The sequence below is a fragment of the Nomascus leucogenys genome, chromosome 16, assembly GCF_006542625.1.
Source record: "Nomascus leucogenys isolate Asia chromosome 16, Asia_NLE_v1, whole genome shotgun sequence".
Taxonomy (NCBI): domain Eukaryota; kingdom Metazoa; phylum Chordata; class Mammalia; order Primates; family Hylobatidae; genus Nomascus; species Nomascus leucogenys.
Genome location: NC_044396.1, coordinates 30,920,872 through 30,937,011, shown reverse-complemented (window position 1 = coordinate 30,937,011; position 16,140 = coordinate 30,920,872). Strand labels below are relative to the sequence as shown.

Sequence of the window (16,140 nt, the reverse complement as noted above, 5' to 3'; positions counted from 1 at the left end):
GGGCGTCTGCTATAATCACAAATATATGCAAATGCAATTAGGTTTATGTCTTTGGTATCACCCTTTGACTCACAGCCTATTTTCATTTGCACTTTTATATGATTTTTAACTCTATTTTGGAAGCAACTTAGATAATTTTTAAAAAATAATTTCTTAATGAGGCATGTAGTTCTATGCATGTAAAAATATACCTACCAAATGTTTTGAAGATAGTCTTTCCTATGTTAATTATGAGCAGAAACCTACTGACCATTGAAATAGAAATGGGTATTTAAGCTTCTGATAAAAGTTAGGTATCTTTCATATACAGTATCTTGCTCTGTGTATGGCTTTCAGTAGAAATTTAACAATACCTGTAATAAATAATGTCTTTTGCAGCTTAGGACATCATCTGCCACTTAGGCTTTAATTTTGCCCCTGTTTGAACACCCTACAACATATGCACTTCTCTTTTGTCTATTATCCTAGAGTTGTGCTATTCCCAAATATTGACATCATCTACTTTTATCAGCATTAACTGCTCTGCAGCTTCCCAGGCTCATGCTCAGCTCTATTTCTTCCTATTGATTATCTTCCTCACTCCAGCAGGTAGCTAGCCAGCGAGGCTGTCCTGAGAAATAGCTTCCAATGACTTTATACGCACAATTTACACGGAATTGTTTAAAGAAGATATTAGCCTCAATACAAATCAGTGAACCTCATTTAGTCAATACTGCACAATTCCGCTGTTGGCACCCTGTCACATGTTCGTCTTCATAGTCAGCTGCCGTACCCAATCTGCACATTAGCCATGGTATTTAGTTTCATATTAAAATGAAGCCAGGTTTTTTCACTTTTGCTTTTCTTTTTGAAATCTTTTCAGTATACTTTTTACATCACCTCACTGAGCCATGTGATAGTAATATATTTTGAAATATAAAAACCTGAGATTAAATGTTTGATTTTTGACAGTGTTCTTAAATATAATAAATTCAAAAGGAAATACTGTTAAGTTAAAATGGAGTGTTTTTCATTAAGTCCAATCAAATGGTAGACAACAAAGGATCTTTTATTTGAGAATATGAAGTGAAAATGAAAACCAGAAAACCTTTACTAAGAAAAGGTCCAGCTAAATTATGTTGGAAGGAGGTCTCCAGATTGAGCCTGGGTGTTTCTTTTGCTAAAAGTGAATTAAACTAAGATATGCTCTAAAGAAATATCTTACAAGAAACAAAACTTAGGCTTTTTGGAGATGAAAATAAGGTCTAAGAACAGTTGACTTTGAAAATAATTCTAAAGAAAGATCACATATGAAAAAAATTGCCACAGTATCAGATCTTTTCTTATAATCATAACAGGGAAATGTTTAGAGTAAAGTAATGCTAGTCCCTTCTTTCTCTCCTATGGCAATTCTGTAAAATCCTAGAAAGAGTGTTTATATTTCAGAATTGCTCCTCCTTAAACTACTGGTTTATGATAGTTAATGAAATGATATCCAAATGTTGAAAAGGGAAAAATTCAAATGAAAATCTAAATGTGAACTATAATGAATAACTAAGCAACATAATGCTACTCTGAATGTTTGTGAATCTATTGCAAAATGAACTGTAATACATTAAAATTCTTCAGTGGTAGTGTAATATGTAAGTGAAGGTTTACATGTAAAAGCTTCAGCTATCAAAAAAAGGATGATTATAAAATATTATCCTAAACGTTTACTTGAAAATATCATTAACATCTTAGAATACATTCTAAAAGTTGTCATTACACCTATTTGCGTATTTTTGTAAACCGAAATAGGTAAGAATAAAGCACACCGATCAAAATAGTCTATTTGTGATAAAATTCATCCTCTAGCTTTAGTGGCTGAAAGGCAGAAAGATTTGGGGAACATGAGCAGCAGAAAAAATAATAATTCTAGTTCCAGAGATTTTTAAGGTCTGTATATGTCACATTTTAACTAAAAAGCAACAATTAAACAAAATGACGATTTTAATAAAAAGTGATAGTAATAGTAGCATTTTGAAAGTTAACATTCAGTAAAAATTATATAATAAATAATTGTAACTATCTCAAGATTTTCTTTCTTTTACTACAAGATGCTAACAGTGATTTTTGTTTGACCTTTGCTTTATTTTCTTTTCTCTTTAAATAGCTTTAGTTAAGCCCAGGTAGAAAAGACATGCTAAAAGATGGGCAGACTATCCTGACCACACATCTTCTCACACATTTATTGCAAACTGACACTCATACAAGAGTGTTTTTACTTTTTTTAATCACAAAGATTCAACAAAGAACAATTCAGATACCAAGGGAAAAATCACACTCCCGGAAAAAGAGAAATGTTGTAACTGCATATTCAAGCTGCATGAATGCAGGTATGGCAAAGATAATTGTAATAGTTGTGTGATAGCATTCAAAATAAGTCAATGACCTAAATATGAAAGGGTTTAGGTATAGTTATGTATATACATTCACGTATAGAAATATTACATGTAATGCACAAATATAAATTCTAGCCCAAGCTACAATGCATAAACATTATTAGGGTTTTTCAGTTTAAAATATGTTTTGATTAACATGTATTTATATATTAAGTATATTTCTACCAACTATGCTAGTCCATTTATCATGTAATATTCTTATATTAAATAAAGTTGCTTGCTTTATATGTTGACAAACATAAGAATGTTCTCAGTAACGAAAATGTAAGCACAAACAATGGACACAAGATAGGTATTTAAAACTAACAGCAAAATAGTTAAAGATTTCAGAGAAATAAAAATGCTAATATTTTCTCCAAAACACTTTCCAAATTAACAATAATGCTTTAAGTGTAAGTCAATATTGGTTTCAATTTTTGTCAAAACATGAAAATCTCAAATAATAACATTCCATGATAACTTTTAAAAGAAGCTAATTTTCTTTAAATATTTTGTTTTAATTAAATTTCTAAAAGAGAAAATTATTTTTATTTTCTCAGTCCTTTAAGACCTATCTGTAGAAGAAAACATGATGCTAAACCTAAAATTGTTATAAACTTTATAAATTTTCATATTTATGATGCACATTAAAGATTAATATTAAAGATCTATAGTGACCACCTGCATAGACTACCAAGATGATGCCAAAAAAAATATGTGTATCATTTCACTGCATTAGTTTTACTAGCAAAATATTCTGGACAGATTCCAGGAATTTCAAATAAATATCTTTTTCATAAATATTTTGATGTGTATGATCTAGTCATAAAGAATATTTTACCGCCCAAAATTTAAAAGTAATATTGAATTCTATGAGATTATCCTTTCTAGAAGTGTAAACTTAATGTATCCAAATACACACACACACACACACACATACACACAAACACAGAGAGACATTTTGTCAGGAGACAAACACACAAACACAGAGAGACATTTTGTCAGGAGATATTCTGTTTTTATTGTTAAAGTGAACTGAAAATGAACACATTAAGATGATTATTGCATTGTTATTTATGTAATTATGTGTATTAAAAATACATAAACATTTCAGTTAGCCCTAATTTTACATATTTAACAATGTAAGTATTGTCATTATTAATTTTTATGAGGTGAAACTATTTTAAAATATTAGCTAACATATTTCTATTCAAATTCTAAGACAGTGTTATTTAACTAAAAATATACAATGAAACTAGATAGCTAACTGGATTTATTTCACAATATTTAATTTGATTTTTCTATGTAGAAAAATATGTATAACAAAGTACAATATTAGAGAAATTAATTTTAGCCTTTTTATAGAGTACTTTTAGACATCTATTACCATCTGTAGAAAACACAGATATATCATACATGCATATATATGTTTGTGTGTATATGTATGCTGTTTATGTATTTTTCACAGAGAAGAAAAACATTGTCATAATCTAGAATAAAGATGTGTGTGTATGTCTGTGTGTACATATGTGTGTGTTTGTGTGTGTGTGGGAGGGGTGGTTTACAAAGAGATGGAGAAAAAAATTGGTACCTTACAGAAAAGTTAAAGGTAGGATATTCACATGTCTGAAAGTTAATCTAAGGGTATTATGTTATATTAACATTATTAATGATTTATCTCTCTTTCTCTTAGTGTTTGGGGGTGTGTGTGTGCGCGCACTAACAAGAAAGTGGATATTTGAGATGAAGGGAAAAGATAACTGTATGGAGACCTAAAATAAGGCACTTTGGTTAAAATTACTAAATTAAAACTTAAATCTATTGGGGTTTACTTTCCCAAAATGTGAAATAATGAACCTATAAAACGGGCATACAATATATTTTGAAGATTTTCTATTGAAAACTTTCCCCATGTAAATGTTTTTATCAATACTGCCATATAGTACTATAAAATATTCTTAAGGCATGTATGAAAATATCATGAAATAAACCCAAAAGTTTCATCTTGTATCACAAAGATGAAGAGCGCTAGTAAAGACAAAGTTCCTTATCATTTGATTCAGCTGTAACTGTTTCAAACCTCCTACTGTAATGCTTTTTATGTATATCTATTTGTTGGTCTTCCAAATTTGTCCTTTTTTCAATATTCTGGGGCTGAAAAAAATAATATGACACTACATGTCAAGAATTTAGCTACCTAGGAGTTAGTATTTTGGCCTTCTTTAAGACTATGCATTTAGTTATAGCCTCAGTAATTCCAGTGTTACAGCATTCAAGTGATGCTATTAAATGCTTTCCACAGAAAAGGACACCTTATTAGTAAGTGGGCATCATTTACTATGACCTGACTACTTAGATTTCTGAAGCATGAACACACACGCACATATTTGTATAAAAACCACCCTATTTAAACTATTTGCCCCCATGAGGGTAGCAATATTGTTGGTTGTCAAGAAGTTGACAAAAGGCAGTACAGAAAAAGTTGTATGTAATTTTCAAGTAGACATATTCATTTCCTAATTCCCAGACAATTAACAAGGATAAAACTATACCCTAAGATGCCTCCCTTCTAATGCTGAACTAATGATACAAGGGAATCAAAATACGTTAGGAGTCGGGGAGGGGAGATTGAGAGCCAAATACCTTTTTCTAGGCTCCACAAAGGGTTGAGGGCCTAATTATTTTTAAGTATAATCCAACCAACCTCTTCTCATGGTTAGCTGCACTGAGTGACACTATTTGTGATGCCCAGTGTGCTGAAACTGAGCAGGTTGCTGTCAGTTTAAAAATGACTATAATAAAAGTGACCATGAAGATGGATCTTGTGATTTTGCGTTTCTAATCAGTCATCTGTGAAGAACACTTTTGCTTTGATTCAGCAGACTGGTGACAGCCATGATTGATAGTGCACGAGGATGAAAAAAGGTTATTAACTGTCTTCCTATTAAGCTCAATGTATTACCCCTCTAGGTGCATCTCATACTTTAAGTCAAAGTACTTACTCAGGTAAGGTCAAGAATGAACTCTATGGAGATGGCATCCATCCTGTTGAGAACGAGTGAGGCATCCTTGCATTGATTTTTTTACTGTAGCATTTAAACTGTGTTTAATTCTACTATCTTATTCATTAGCTAAAGGAGAGAAATTTCCTCCTTCTAACAGCATCCATATGGGAAGTACTAAAAGTGTAGAAAATAGCTTTAAATGTAAAGATTTGAATGTAGAGCTAACTAGCAACATGTGTGTGGCATATACATGAATCTATATTTAAACAGATGGTCATATACTATACAACCTATGAAGGTATTTTAATGGTAGACACTAAAATCGATTTATAATTAAAAAATAAATATTTGTGTTGTAAATGCAAAAAATTGTTTCAATTTTCAATCATCCATAAATGGCAAGTTCATGATAAAAAAAACTTAAAAATTCAAAGGATTTTTAAATTCTTTAATGTATTAACTTCATCTCATTTTAACTTTTTAAAATTAGAAATATTAACATAGAAATGAACACTTGAATGACAGTATCCTTAAATAGCATACTATATACACACACATACACGAATAGTGTTATAGATCCTGAAGTACTGAAAGTTTTCCAGTAACTGAGGACATGCCATTAAAAGAAATAGTAAAATATTAAATGCACCATATTTCCTGTGCTCATTTATTATTACAAAAGCCAAAGTATACCGAAATATTTTTGAACATTTTATTAAACTTATCTTTAAAAATATTTTAAATTTACAAATGTAGTTTCAGGAGATAACAAATTAAACATATGCATTTTAATTTTAAATTACAGCACTATGTTTCCTCATATGTTTTCCACTGTAAACGCTCAGCACATGTTAAATGTAATGTGAATTAGCCAAAAATATTTAAGGATATCAATACCTTGGCATTGAGGTAGCCATTTAAGCAATAACCAAATCTCAGCTCTACGTGCTTGGCGGTTCTTCATTGAGCAACTCTGCACAGTAGCGCAGAATAAGAAAATGTTACCAGTATGACATTAGAGTTTCAATGCAGGAAAAATCATATTATGTCCAAAAGTTTTTTCTAGGATATCACGATCTGTTTCTCTAGTGCCAGTAATTATGCCCATTTTGGGTCTGTAATAAATTATATTTTGAAAATATACTGTTTCAATATTGGGATCTATCAACAATGAAATACAGAGAAAGTAAGGAAATGAAGTTCAAGATTTCATCGAATTTTTCTTTATAGCCTCAGACATTGGCTCTCCATCCTACTCTGCTTAATATTGCAATTGCTGCTTTTAAAAGCCTTTCTAGTTCTCTAGCATTTTATGTATGCCAAGTATAATTTAAATACTTACACATTGAAAGCCTCTTCATAAAAATGTTAGATCAATATAAAAATTGTTTATTTAGTGAATCGTGTTTATGTGGAGTGGATTTAAGTGTAGATTTTATAATTCATACAAGATTTCCTCAATAAGACACATTACCTTTGTTATTAAGTGAATTTTCCCTTCTGTCCTATACAACTTCAGCAGGCAAACTTGCATTCCAAAATTTAGAAATCATGATGAGATAAGTGACCTAGGGTGACGTTTGGTCAATGATAGCATTCTATATTCTTGTACAAATATTTGTCAAAGGTTTCACAATAAAATTGTAAGTTAAGAAATATGTTGTGTGTTTCTCAAAAATATTGTTTGCTTTTAAAATAAAAAAGAACAATGCAATTCCAATCTATCTCATGGTAATTTACACAATGCTCTGAAATGTTAGTGAAATGCCCATCTTCCTCCATCTGCCTAATTCAACATTTCTTAAGGAAAATGAGGAAATACACAGGCCAGGTAGGCCTTAGAGGAATACACACATTTCCTGGTGTCTTTCTTCCCTTTATGGAATCAAGATCTAGAACACACATTACACGCAACACACCTTTTATGAAAGAACAAGGCAAAGACGGTTTCAGGTAAAGTTTAGGTCATCTTCAAGGAAGTCAGTTACCATTACCATAGCTGAAATTAAAGTTGAGCAGACTCCAACAGTGGCAGACAAGAAAATTTTAAAATGCAACATCTTCCTTTATCCTTCTGGAACTCCAGAGCAACATCTTCTGTTATCCTTTTGGAGCTCCAGAACGGAATGTTGCATTCATATTCAAACAAATAACAGAACTGGCAAACACACACACACACAAACACACACACACACCTTGTTTGTGTAAACTCCTTCCATTTAGTTTTGAGCCTATTGTGACTTGTTTTCATAGACTGCTGGGGCACAAGACATCTTTAGTTTACAATTCTAAGACTTGGATTCCTTTTAGTTTAAAACTCTTTTCTGCGGTTCCTGTTCCTCCAAGCCCATATGCATCTCTCCTTCTCCTCGTCCCCTTTCTCCTCCAGAACTTAATAGGGCACATAAGGTAGGGGTATGGACTGGGTGGTGCACATATGTGTAGCCAGAACGTGGAGATCAGCAGCTGCTGTCCACTCCCAGACTGTGTACCTGAGCGCAGTGGCCACTCTGCTCTTCCGCCCAGCCCACTCCTGCCTGCAGTGTTGCTGCTGTCACGCCAGCCGGTGATTTGATAGGCTTGTCGGGTTGCCATGGTGTTGACTTCTTGCCTCTGAGGAGCTGCCCAATGACTGGAGGTCTGGGATTAAAGCGGGAAGAGGCAGCGGCCACAGCGAATTTCAGCGGCAGCTGCAGCAGCTAGAAACAAGAAGCAAGAGTACGAGGTCTTCAGGCTGCGTCCCCCTCCCGCAGTCAGGGCTGACAGTGAGGGAAAGAGAAGAAAGGGTGGACGGTTTAAATGGTGATCACTCGAAGTCAGAAGATACAAGTGAGGGCTTTGAGACCCGCTCAGGAATAACTCACGAGCAATCAGCACGCGCTGAGAGGAAACGTCTTCCAGAATTCGTTATTATTCACATTAGACATTACTGGAGTGGGTGGCGGGACTGAGAGTAAAAAGGTGTTAAAAGGGACCTGAGTGGTTGATACATTTCCCCCCACACCCTACCGTTCATTTGGGCAACGAAATAATTTGGCAGATGCAAAGGCGCTGTACGGTGAACTTTACATCGTGGAAACTAACTTAACTCTGAGAAGAGAAAATGCAATTAGACGGCAACCGAGTATAAGAAAATAGTTGCCTTGGACGGAGGCTGGTGGGGCGGGGGGAGCGGGGGCGGGGAAGTCAGAGAGTGCATGTGCAATGCACAACCCCAGACGGAAATTGTAAGCTAGGAAATGAAAGGGAAAGAAACCGCTTCTGTTACAAATTAGTAGGTAGGTGAAGGTTATGCAAAGAAGAAAAGGGAAAGTAAAGCTGTTAAAAGAATAGAATAAAACCCCTGGGAGTTCAACTCGAAATCCCCCTTTACTCCCCAATCCAAAGGGAGTAGTAGGAGGAGAAAAAAAGTGCATTCTGGTGTGATGAGAACTCTCTGGAATGTCTGGAGGAGAGGATAGAAGTGCGAGGGTAAGAAGACCCGGGTGCTAAATAAATGGCAGGAGAGAGAAATGGGGGAGGGGCAGGGTAGGAAAGAAATAGTCCGCGATTCACCCAAGGGACTGGGAGATTCAGAGAGATTCCAGCAGAAGGAAAGGAACAGAAGTTCAGGCTCCCAGCGTAAGGAAAGGAGGAAACGACAGGAATCCCTAAGGAAAAAAAAGAGGAAAAAGGTGTGTGCTGCTGAGGCGGGGCGTGGGAAGACAACCACAGTCAATTGGAAAAAGCCCGAGTCAGGGAGCAATTGCTAGGACTTCGGACAGAGAGGGCAGAAGATTGTGTAGACAGGCGGTCAACCAGAGCAACGCGGGGCAGGACCCACGAGCGCGAAGCCAGGTGCCGCGCGGTCCGCGCCCCGGCTCCGGGCGACGCAGGGACTTTGCTGGTAATGAGAAGGGCTGCTCGACCAGCCTGCCGGAGTCACGATTCCCCGCGAGTCCCAAACACACGCCTCACTAACTACTTTACAGCCACTTCCATTGATTTTCTTTAACAAATAAACATAATACCCGTTACAGCCACACTTCCTCTTGCCGCCACAGCTAGGATGCCATAAGCTCTAATGGCTGCATTTCTCCGGACAGCAGTTTTCACATCTCCAAATAAATCGTTTTCCTTCACTTCAGGTTTGGAGAGTCTAGTCCTCGCCCCTCTCTATAATTTGGGAATCACCTTTAAGAATAGGTAGAAGACAAGTCCAGACACTAGTTTGTAAATCTGGTAGGGCTCACTCTTGTTTGCATATTAATTTTGCTTATAAGAAGTAACTCAATTTGGAAGGGAACCGCCGGCAAAGAAATCGACTCCTTTACATCTGCAGGGAAATCAACACTAGTTCGGCAGGCACACCTAAGCAACTGCCCTCGAGTTGTCTCTTAAAATATTCCTTTAAAAATAAAGTATTTATTTTAAAGTAGCCCCCCTTCAAACACCCGTTTCTGCTGAGGTTCTTCCATACATGTCAAAGGGTTGTTGAATTATTCATTATTGTAATTACTATCATCATTGTCATTATCCCTTTCCATGTGGAAATAATTTTATTATCGTAATTTGATATCTGAAGAATTTCCTGTTAGTCGTTTGATAATCATTTTTTTCTGCTGAAAAGAAAAGTTTTGTTTATAAATGAGATAGAGAAAATATTTTAAATGCTTTGATGTTTGCTATAGATTTCCGTTTATCTAATCGATCGGAATGCCAATAAAATCGATTAAAGGTTTAGTGTTTTACAAACAACCATTTTGTGCTTTTTGATTTTACGTTCAGAATGATTTTAATAAAGCTAATGCTTTCCTTTAACATTCTCCCTTTAAAAAAGAAACCTAAATCTTCATCGTTTTTCCTTTTATTATTAGAAATTGCCACTTAAATTTCTCCTAATAGGAAAATAAACAAAAAATATAAGCAATGGCTGAAATGGTTTAAATTTCATTCTCTTATTGCTCAAGGTATTTAAATAAAGCCCTTTAAAATCTTGGTGAGTTATATGTGATCATTCAGTGATTGCGGAATATTAAATTAAACTTAGATAAATCCGCATTGAAGGAGGCAGCACCCAATCCTGAATTTATTTCCCATTTTCTCTAACAGCATCACTGCGCTCCTCTTTGCAATGACAATGTGCCAAATCTGGGCATTTTGAAAACATTTTCCATATGCTTTAACAGGGGACAGATAGACAAAGAAGAAAAGGAGATGATCTTTTTGCTCTGAGGTATACTTTCTTTAACCATTTTCTCTTAGACTTTAACTGATAATCATTTTAAAGCAAAAGTTTGAAAATCATTTAATGCATTTTTTTTTTTTTTGCTTTCACCTTCTTTTTCTATCTTCTCATTTATTTCTGAATTGGTGTTTTGGTTATAATTTAATGTAAAGCTACCATTCCTGTATCTTGGCAAACCACATTTTCTTTCAAAATCTTTGATTCATTTAGTTTCTGCTAGCTGTCTTTTGTAATTAAAGGTAGAAATAATTATACATTTTGTAACTTAGATCAGATGGGCTGTCTTGTTTGCTGTAGGATTTAATAGTGCTCTTGTGTCTAATATTTAGGGACATTGCATATAGTGGTGGTGGCTTTTCTTCAGCTGTAAATATCTGCACATTTGTCTTAGAAATGTGGGTGTTTGGATGAATGCAATGTCGTTTTAAAATAATTTTATTTGGTGGCCAGAGTTTAGTATATTGTCTATACAGCATTTCATTGACTAGATATAGATGCTTTTAGGTCTAAAATATCACTTTATCTTCTGCTCAATGAAATTAGTTATTCTGTCTGTGTGTGCGTGTCTGTCTGTATCTACTCTCTCTCTATTTGTCTAACCTTTCCCATTTGGATCATGTCTTGGAGTTCTTCCCCAAACAGAATGTAACATTTTCTTTGGATACTCTTGCTGGAAATATCTCCATATATATTTGAGGAGGGTGTGATTTTGATCTTCGTTTTTGGTGGTGTGAACATGTATGTGTGTTGGGGGGAGGAATGTGATAAGGGGTCCTCATTAATTTGCATAAGTGCTGTGGAAGTGCTTATGAAGTTAGTGAACTGCTATTGTTTGGGGAGAGTCCTGTCTGATTTGTTTATAAACACTGGGCTGGTTGCCTAGAGGGAAAAGAGGTCACAGCACTGTCTGAGCTCTGACCTCTGAAAGGCCAGAGGGCATCTGACTTTTCTCTTTCTTCTCCCTTTCCCTCCTCTCCTCCCTTAATTCTTCCTTCCTCAAACCCTCTAGCCCCTCCCTCTTTCCCCCTTCCTTTCTTTACCTGTGTCTAACTCTACATAATGACTCCCCTGCCCCCTGAAAGGTCAGAATCCCCAAGGAAAAAAAAAAAAAAAAAAAAAAGAAAAAAGCTAAAACATTTACTCCAAAGTAAAACCAAAAATGGACTTTAGTCCAGGAACAGAGAAATACACATGGATATAGAGGTGCAGAGACAGAGACCCGGGAACAAAAGGGGGACATTTCTATGCTTTTTAAGAAAAAGAAGAAGACCATAAAGGAGATGAGAGTGTAGCTGGAGGAGGGGAGGGATTCAGGGAGGAATTTAACTGCCCACAAATACTGCACACGGTATATACACACTCAAAATGCCTTTCCCTTTTGAATTTGATTTCCACTAGCTCACTCCCTCCATCAAAGAGAGTGTCCATTCTCAATGTTAGGTCATATTTTAAATCCCCCCCTTTTTTGTTAGTTCTTTAAAAATATATATCTGGTTCTGTATAGAAAGCTTTAGCTCCCTCATCACACACAGAGCCACACAGACACATACACCCCACTATTTCTTGAATTATTTCACTGTAAATATAATGTGTTTATGACACCTTCCCAAACAAGCTCTGCACCTTTCCATTCATTGTCAACTTCACATCCCTCCCTTACACAAATACTCCCCAACCCTGTCACTCTCCTCGCCCCCCTACACACACAGTGACAAATATTGGTATCTGACTTAAGTGTGTTTTGGAAAGAGGTTGCTAACTTAAACAAAAATGTTAGTTAACACACTGCCTTTGTTAAATAGCCCCCGGGTGGAGAAGACCCAACAAAAAGAGAAAAGGAGGAGGGGGGCTGAGAATCTTAAAGTGTCTGTGGTGATATAATGAGTTCCTGACGCTGAAATCTTGTAATACCTCGTTTCAAACTGAGCTCATCTATAGACCCCGGAAGCGCGGTCAAAAGACTGGAAACCTTTTTCCCCTTGGGCTGGAGTTGTTCTTGAGCTGGAGGGACACTGGGGAGAGGGAGGTGGGATATTTATTAGTGAATTGGTGAGGACAGGGTGGGAGAAAGACAGAACAAACAGCTGAAAACTCAGTAGACCGATTGTGAAGAGTGTCCTCGGAGTGGATTTGGGAAATAAAATACGCCGAAGAAAAAGTCTGGAAGTGGAAATTACCTTTTGTCTCAATGTTAATCACTCCTTGCCTGCAACACTCAACACCTAACCACCTGGTAGTCCTTTTTGGTTCTCCCCTAACTCGGTGCTCAATGTCAGGGTCCGAGTGCTCTGCAGTGGATGTGGCTGGGCTGAGGTTGCCCTGTAAAGTGTTGAAGAGGATCTAGGGAAAGTTCTCGGAGCGGCAGGGAAACCTCTGCTCCTTTCACTTTGAAATAAAAAGTGGCCCAACGTTCCGTGAGGGCGGCGGCGGGTTCGCGCGGAGTTTAGGGACAGTGGAATGGGGGTGGGGCAGGGAGTGGGAGTCAGGGTCAAAGGCGTCCGCAGAGACCCGAGAGGAGCAGCTGGGTTTCCTGGCGCTGGGAGCCCAGAAGTAGGGCGCAAGCGGCCGCGGCACAGCGGCGCAGCCAGGTCCAGCAGCTCGGATCGCGCTCGCGCCCCATAGCGGCCCGCGGGCTGGGCTCGGGCTCGCCCGCATCCTCGTGCCGCTGCCAGCGGCGCCGCGCTCCGCGCTCCGCGCCCCGGGGCCCACCCCACGCAGTCCCGCCGCCGCTTCAGCCCAACAGCCCTCCTCACGCTGGCGCGCTCCGAGGCCAAGCCCTGGAGGAAACTCTTGACTCTGAGCTAGAACCTCTCTGCCCCTTCCCTCAGCCCATTAACCCCCGACCCTCACCTCCAGCCTCTCTTCTTAGGGAAAAGGGAAAGAAAACGAGAAAGAAATGGTAAACAACAACAACAACAACACACACACACACGTTAGGAGGAGAATTCTCGCCAGCAAAAGAAGGGGTTGATAAAATGGGCACCCCTTACAAATCCTCTTTTGTTTCCTTACTTAGAAATCAATAACCGCCCCCACCTCCAGACACACACACACACACACACACACACACACACACACACACACACGGATACACACAGTTGTATTTTCCAAGAAAAGACGGGGGGGAGGTGTAGAGGAGAAGTAGCCACCAATTTTTTTTAATGGTTTTCCTGATTTGACGTTTGCTGTCTTGACATTAATGACATTAATGTTATTGATGTCTCAGGGAGAAAAAGGCAAAAGAAATAAAGAACTTGAAAACGAAATGATCATCATTTCCCTATTCTTCCATGCCAGAAATAGACCTCTTTCTTCACCTGAGCCTGAAACAGACTTATTGTTCTCAGGTGTTTCCTTCATCATATGCATTTACCCGTCTGAAGTCGCAGGAAATGGTTTTTCCATCAGTGAGCTTGTACATGGAGCCCTCTCCCGCAAAGGGCTTGATCTTTTCTGATTTGAACCTGAAAGTTTCCCTGCCTTCATTTCCCCTCAGTCTCTTTAAAAGCTCCCACTCCCCTTCCCCATGCACGCACCTCAAGTAGTTTTTTTAAAGCCAGAAATTTTACTCTCTGGGGTGTTTCTCAGTAAACAGTAACGCTACATAAACACCTTTTTCACTTACAAGTTGCAGAGAATTTAAATGTTACCCTTGTGTGCATGTATGTTTCTTAAGGCATATGGATAAACTCCACTGAGGTGCAATCAGATACTGCTAGCAAATTGGTGATACAATTGCTGTGTAAAGGTGGGGCTGTAAACAAAGTAACTTTAAAATGTTAGAAAGCTTTCCACTTTCAACAAATTTCTTCCCAAAGAAGTTTAAAATCGAATAAAGTCTTTGGAGAGACAGATGATTTTCTTTCTGTTAACATTTAGTAGCCTTGGTTTCTAAAACACTAGTACCTGCACTGACTCTGGATCCCTAAGGTGGTGATTTGCTTTTTTCTCTTAATAAAGACCATATCTAGGGTTTTTTTTTCTCCACTCCATGCCTCTGGACTTTCATTGTAACTTTAGCCAGCTGCTGAAGGCAACCAGTTTTCCTGATCTGGGCCTAGGTCTGCTTTTTTGAGGACTGTGCTTTTATCCTCCCAGGTGTTTTGTTTGGTTTCTAATCCATTTGCATCAGTCCTAGGATTTTCCAAATGTTCCCTGATAACGCAAGGTTTTTGGCCTGGAAAGATGCATTTTTGCAGTCTCTGTAGTTCCAAATACTTGTGCGATAAACCTTTCTGTTGGTATTTGGTAGATTTGGTGCTTAAGGCCTAAGACAAGGTTTTGAAGCAGATCCTAGCGATCCAGAACTTCAAAGGCCTGTCAACTCAAAGGCAGCTGAAACATCACCTGTCCAGGAAGCTGGACATTGCAAGTATTTCCTGTTTTTAGTTCATTTGATTTGTTATTCTTACTTTCTCTTTAGAATTCCTATTTTTGAAATATTACATAGATGGTGTCTACCTGTGACCTGTAGTATAGTAGTGCGAAGTGCATCAAGATGCTGAGTAGCAATGCATATATATATGTGTGTGTATATATATATATGTATATATATATTCCATATATATGTGTATATATGTATATATATATTCCATATATATGTGTATATATGTATATATATATTCCATATATATGTGTATATATATATTCCATATATATGTGATATATATATATTCCATATATATGTGATATATATATATTCCATATATATGTGTATATATGTATATATTCCATATATATATTCCAAACTCAGTAGGAGATATTTAAAAGTATGTCTATTCCTAGTTTTAGTTAATTTTCTTTTAATGAAAGTGTCACTCATATTCACATCTGTAATATTGGAAAGAGATAATTAGATTTTCAAATGAGAATCAGCCACCTTAAATTTTGCACCAGAAAATACCAAGTATATTTCATTCTAATGAGATCTGTAGTGGGGTTTTAAAATTCATCATAATGTGCTTCAAGAAAGATAACTCAACAGACTCAAAAGATGAAAGGTTTTTCTTTTCTAAGTCTTCTTAAAGTTATTACATTGAACTTATGCAATTCTGATAAAATATTCAAGAATATTACATAAAGGCTAGAACTGTACCCCAACCCCCCATCATTCTTGCAACCGTCACTTATTCTCATTTGGAAGTTTTCTTTGACTAACCGCTTCCATCTCCCATACCCTGGATTTTCTCTCCTGCGTATACAAGTAAAGGATACGTGTTCAAATAGAGTGCCTAAGGATCCAGAGTGCAATTCCTCCTTTGAAATAGGCTGGGTTGAGCGGTGTTTGCACACAGCCAGGCACCCTTTATTTACATATATCTGCATATTTGCTCAGGCCCCCGCATTTCGCCATTAAAGTGCGTTCATGTGCACAGCAGAATAAACTAGGCAGAGAAAAGCTCTTCATTACCCTAACTCATATTTCTGCTTAAAGCTCCCTAGTAAACAAATCTCTGGTCCGATAATAATTACTTTGCCTCATTAAAATAAAAAAAAAAAATCTCAA

General features: G+C 37.0%; 1 protein-coding gene across 1 annotated transcript in view; it reads right to left on the bottom strand.

The window, feature by feature from the left end:
* The window catches only part of LOC100601285, an 86,143-nt gene that overhangs the window by 47,620 nt on the left and 22,383 nt on the right, over positions 1–16,140 (bottom strand). Inside the window, exon 3 of the mRNA XM_030795532.1 lies at positions 7,900–8,106. Within this exon, the coding sequence (XP_030651392.1) occupies positions 7,900–8,106 (207 nt within the window). The remainder of the gene's footprint in view (positions 1–7,899; positions 8,107–16,140) is intronic.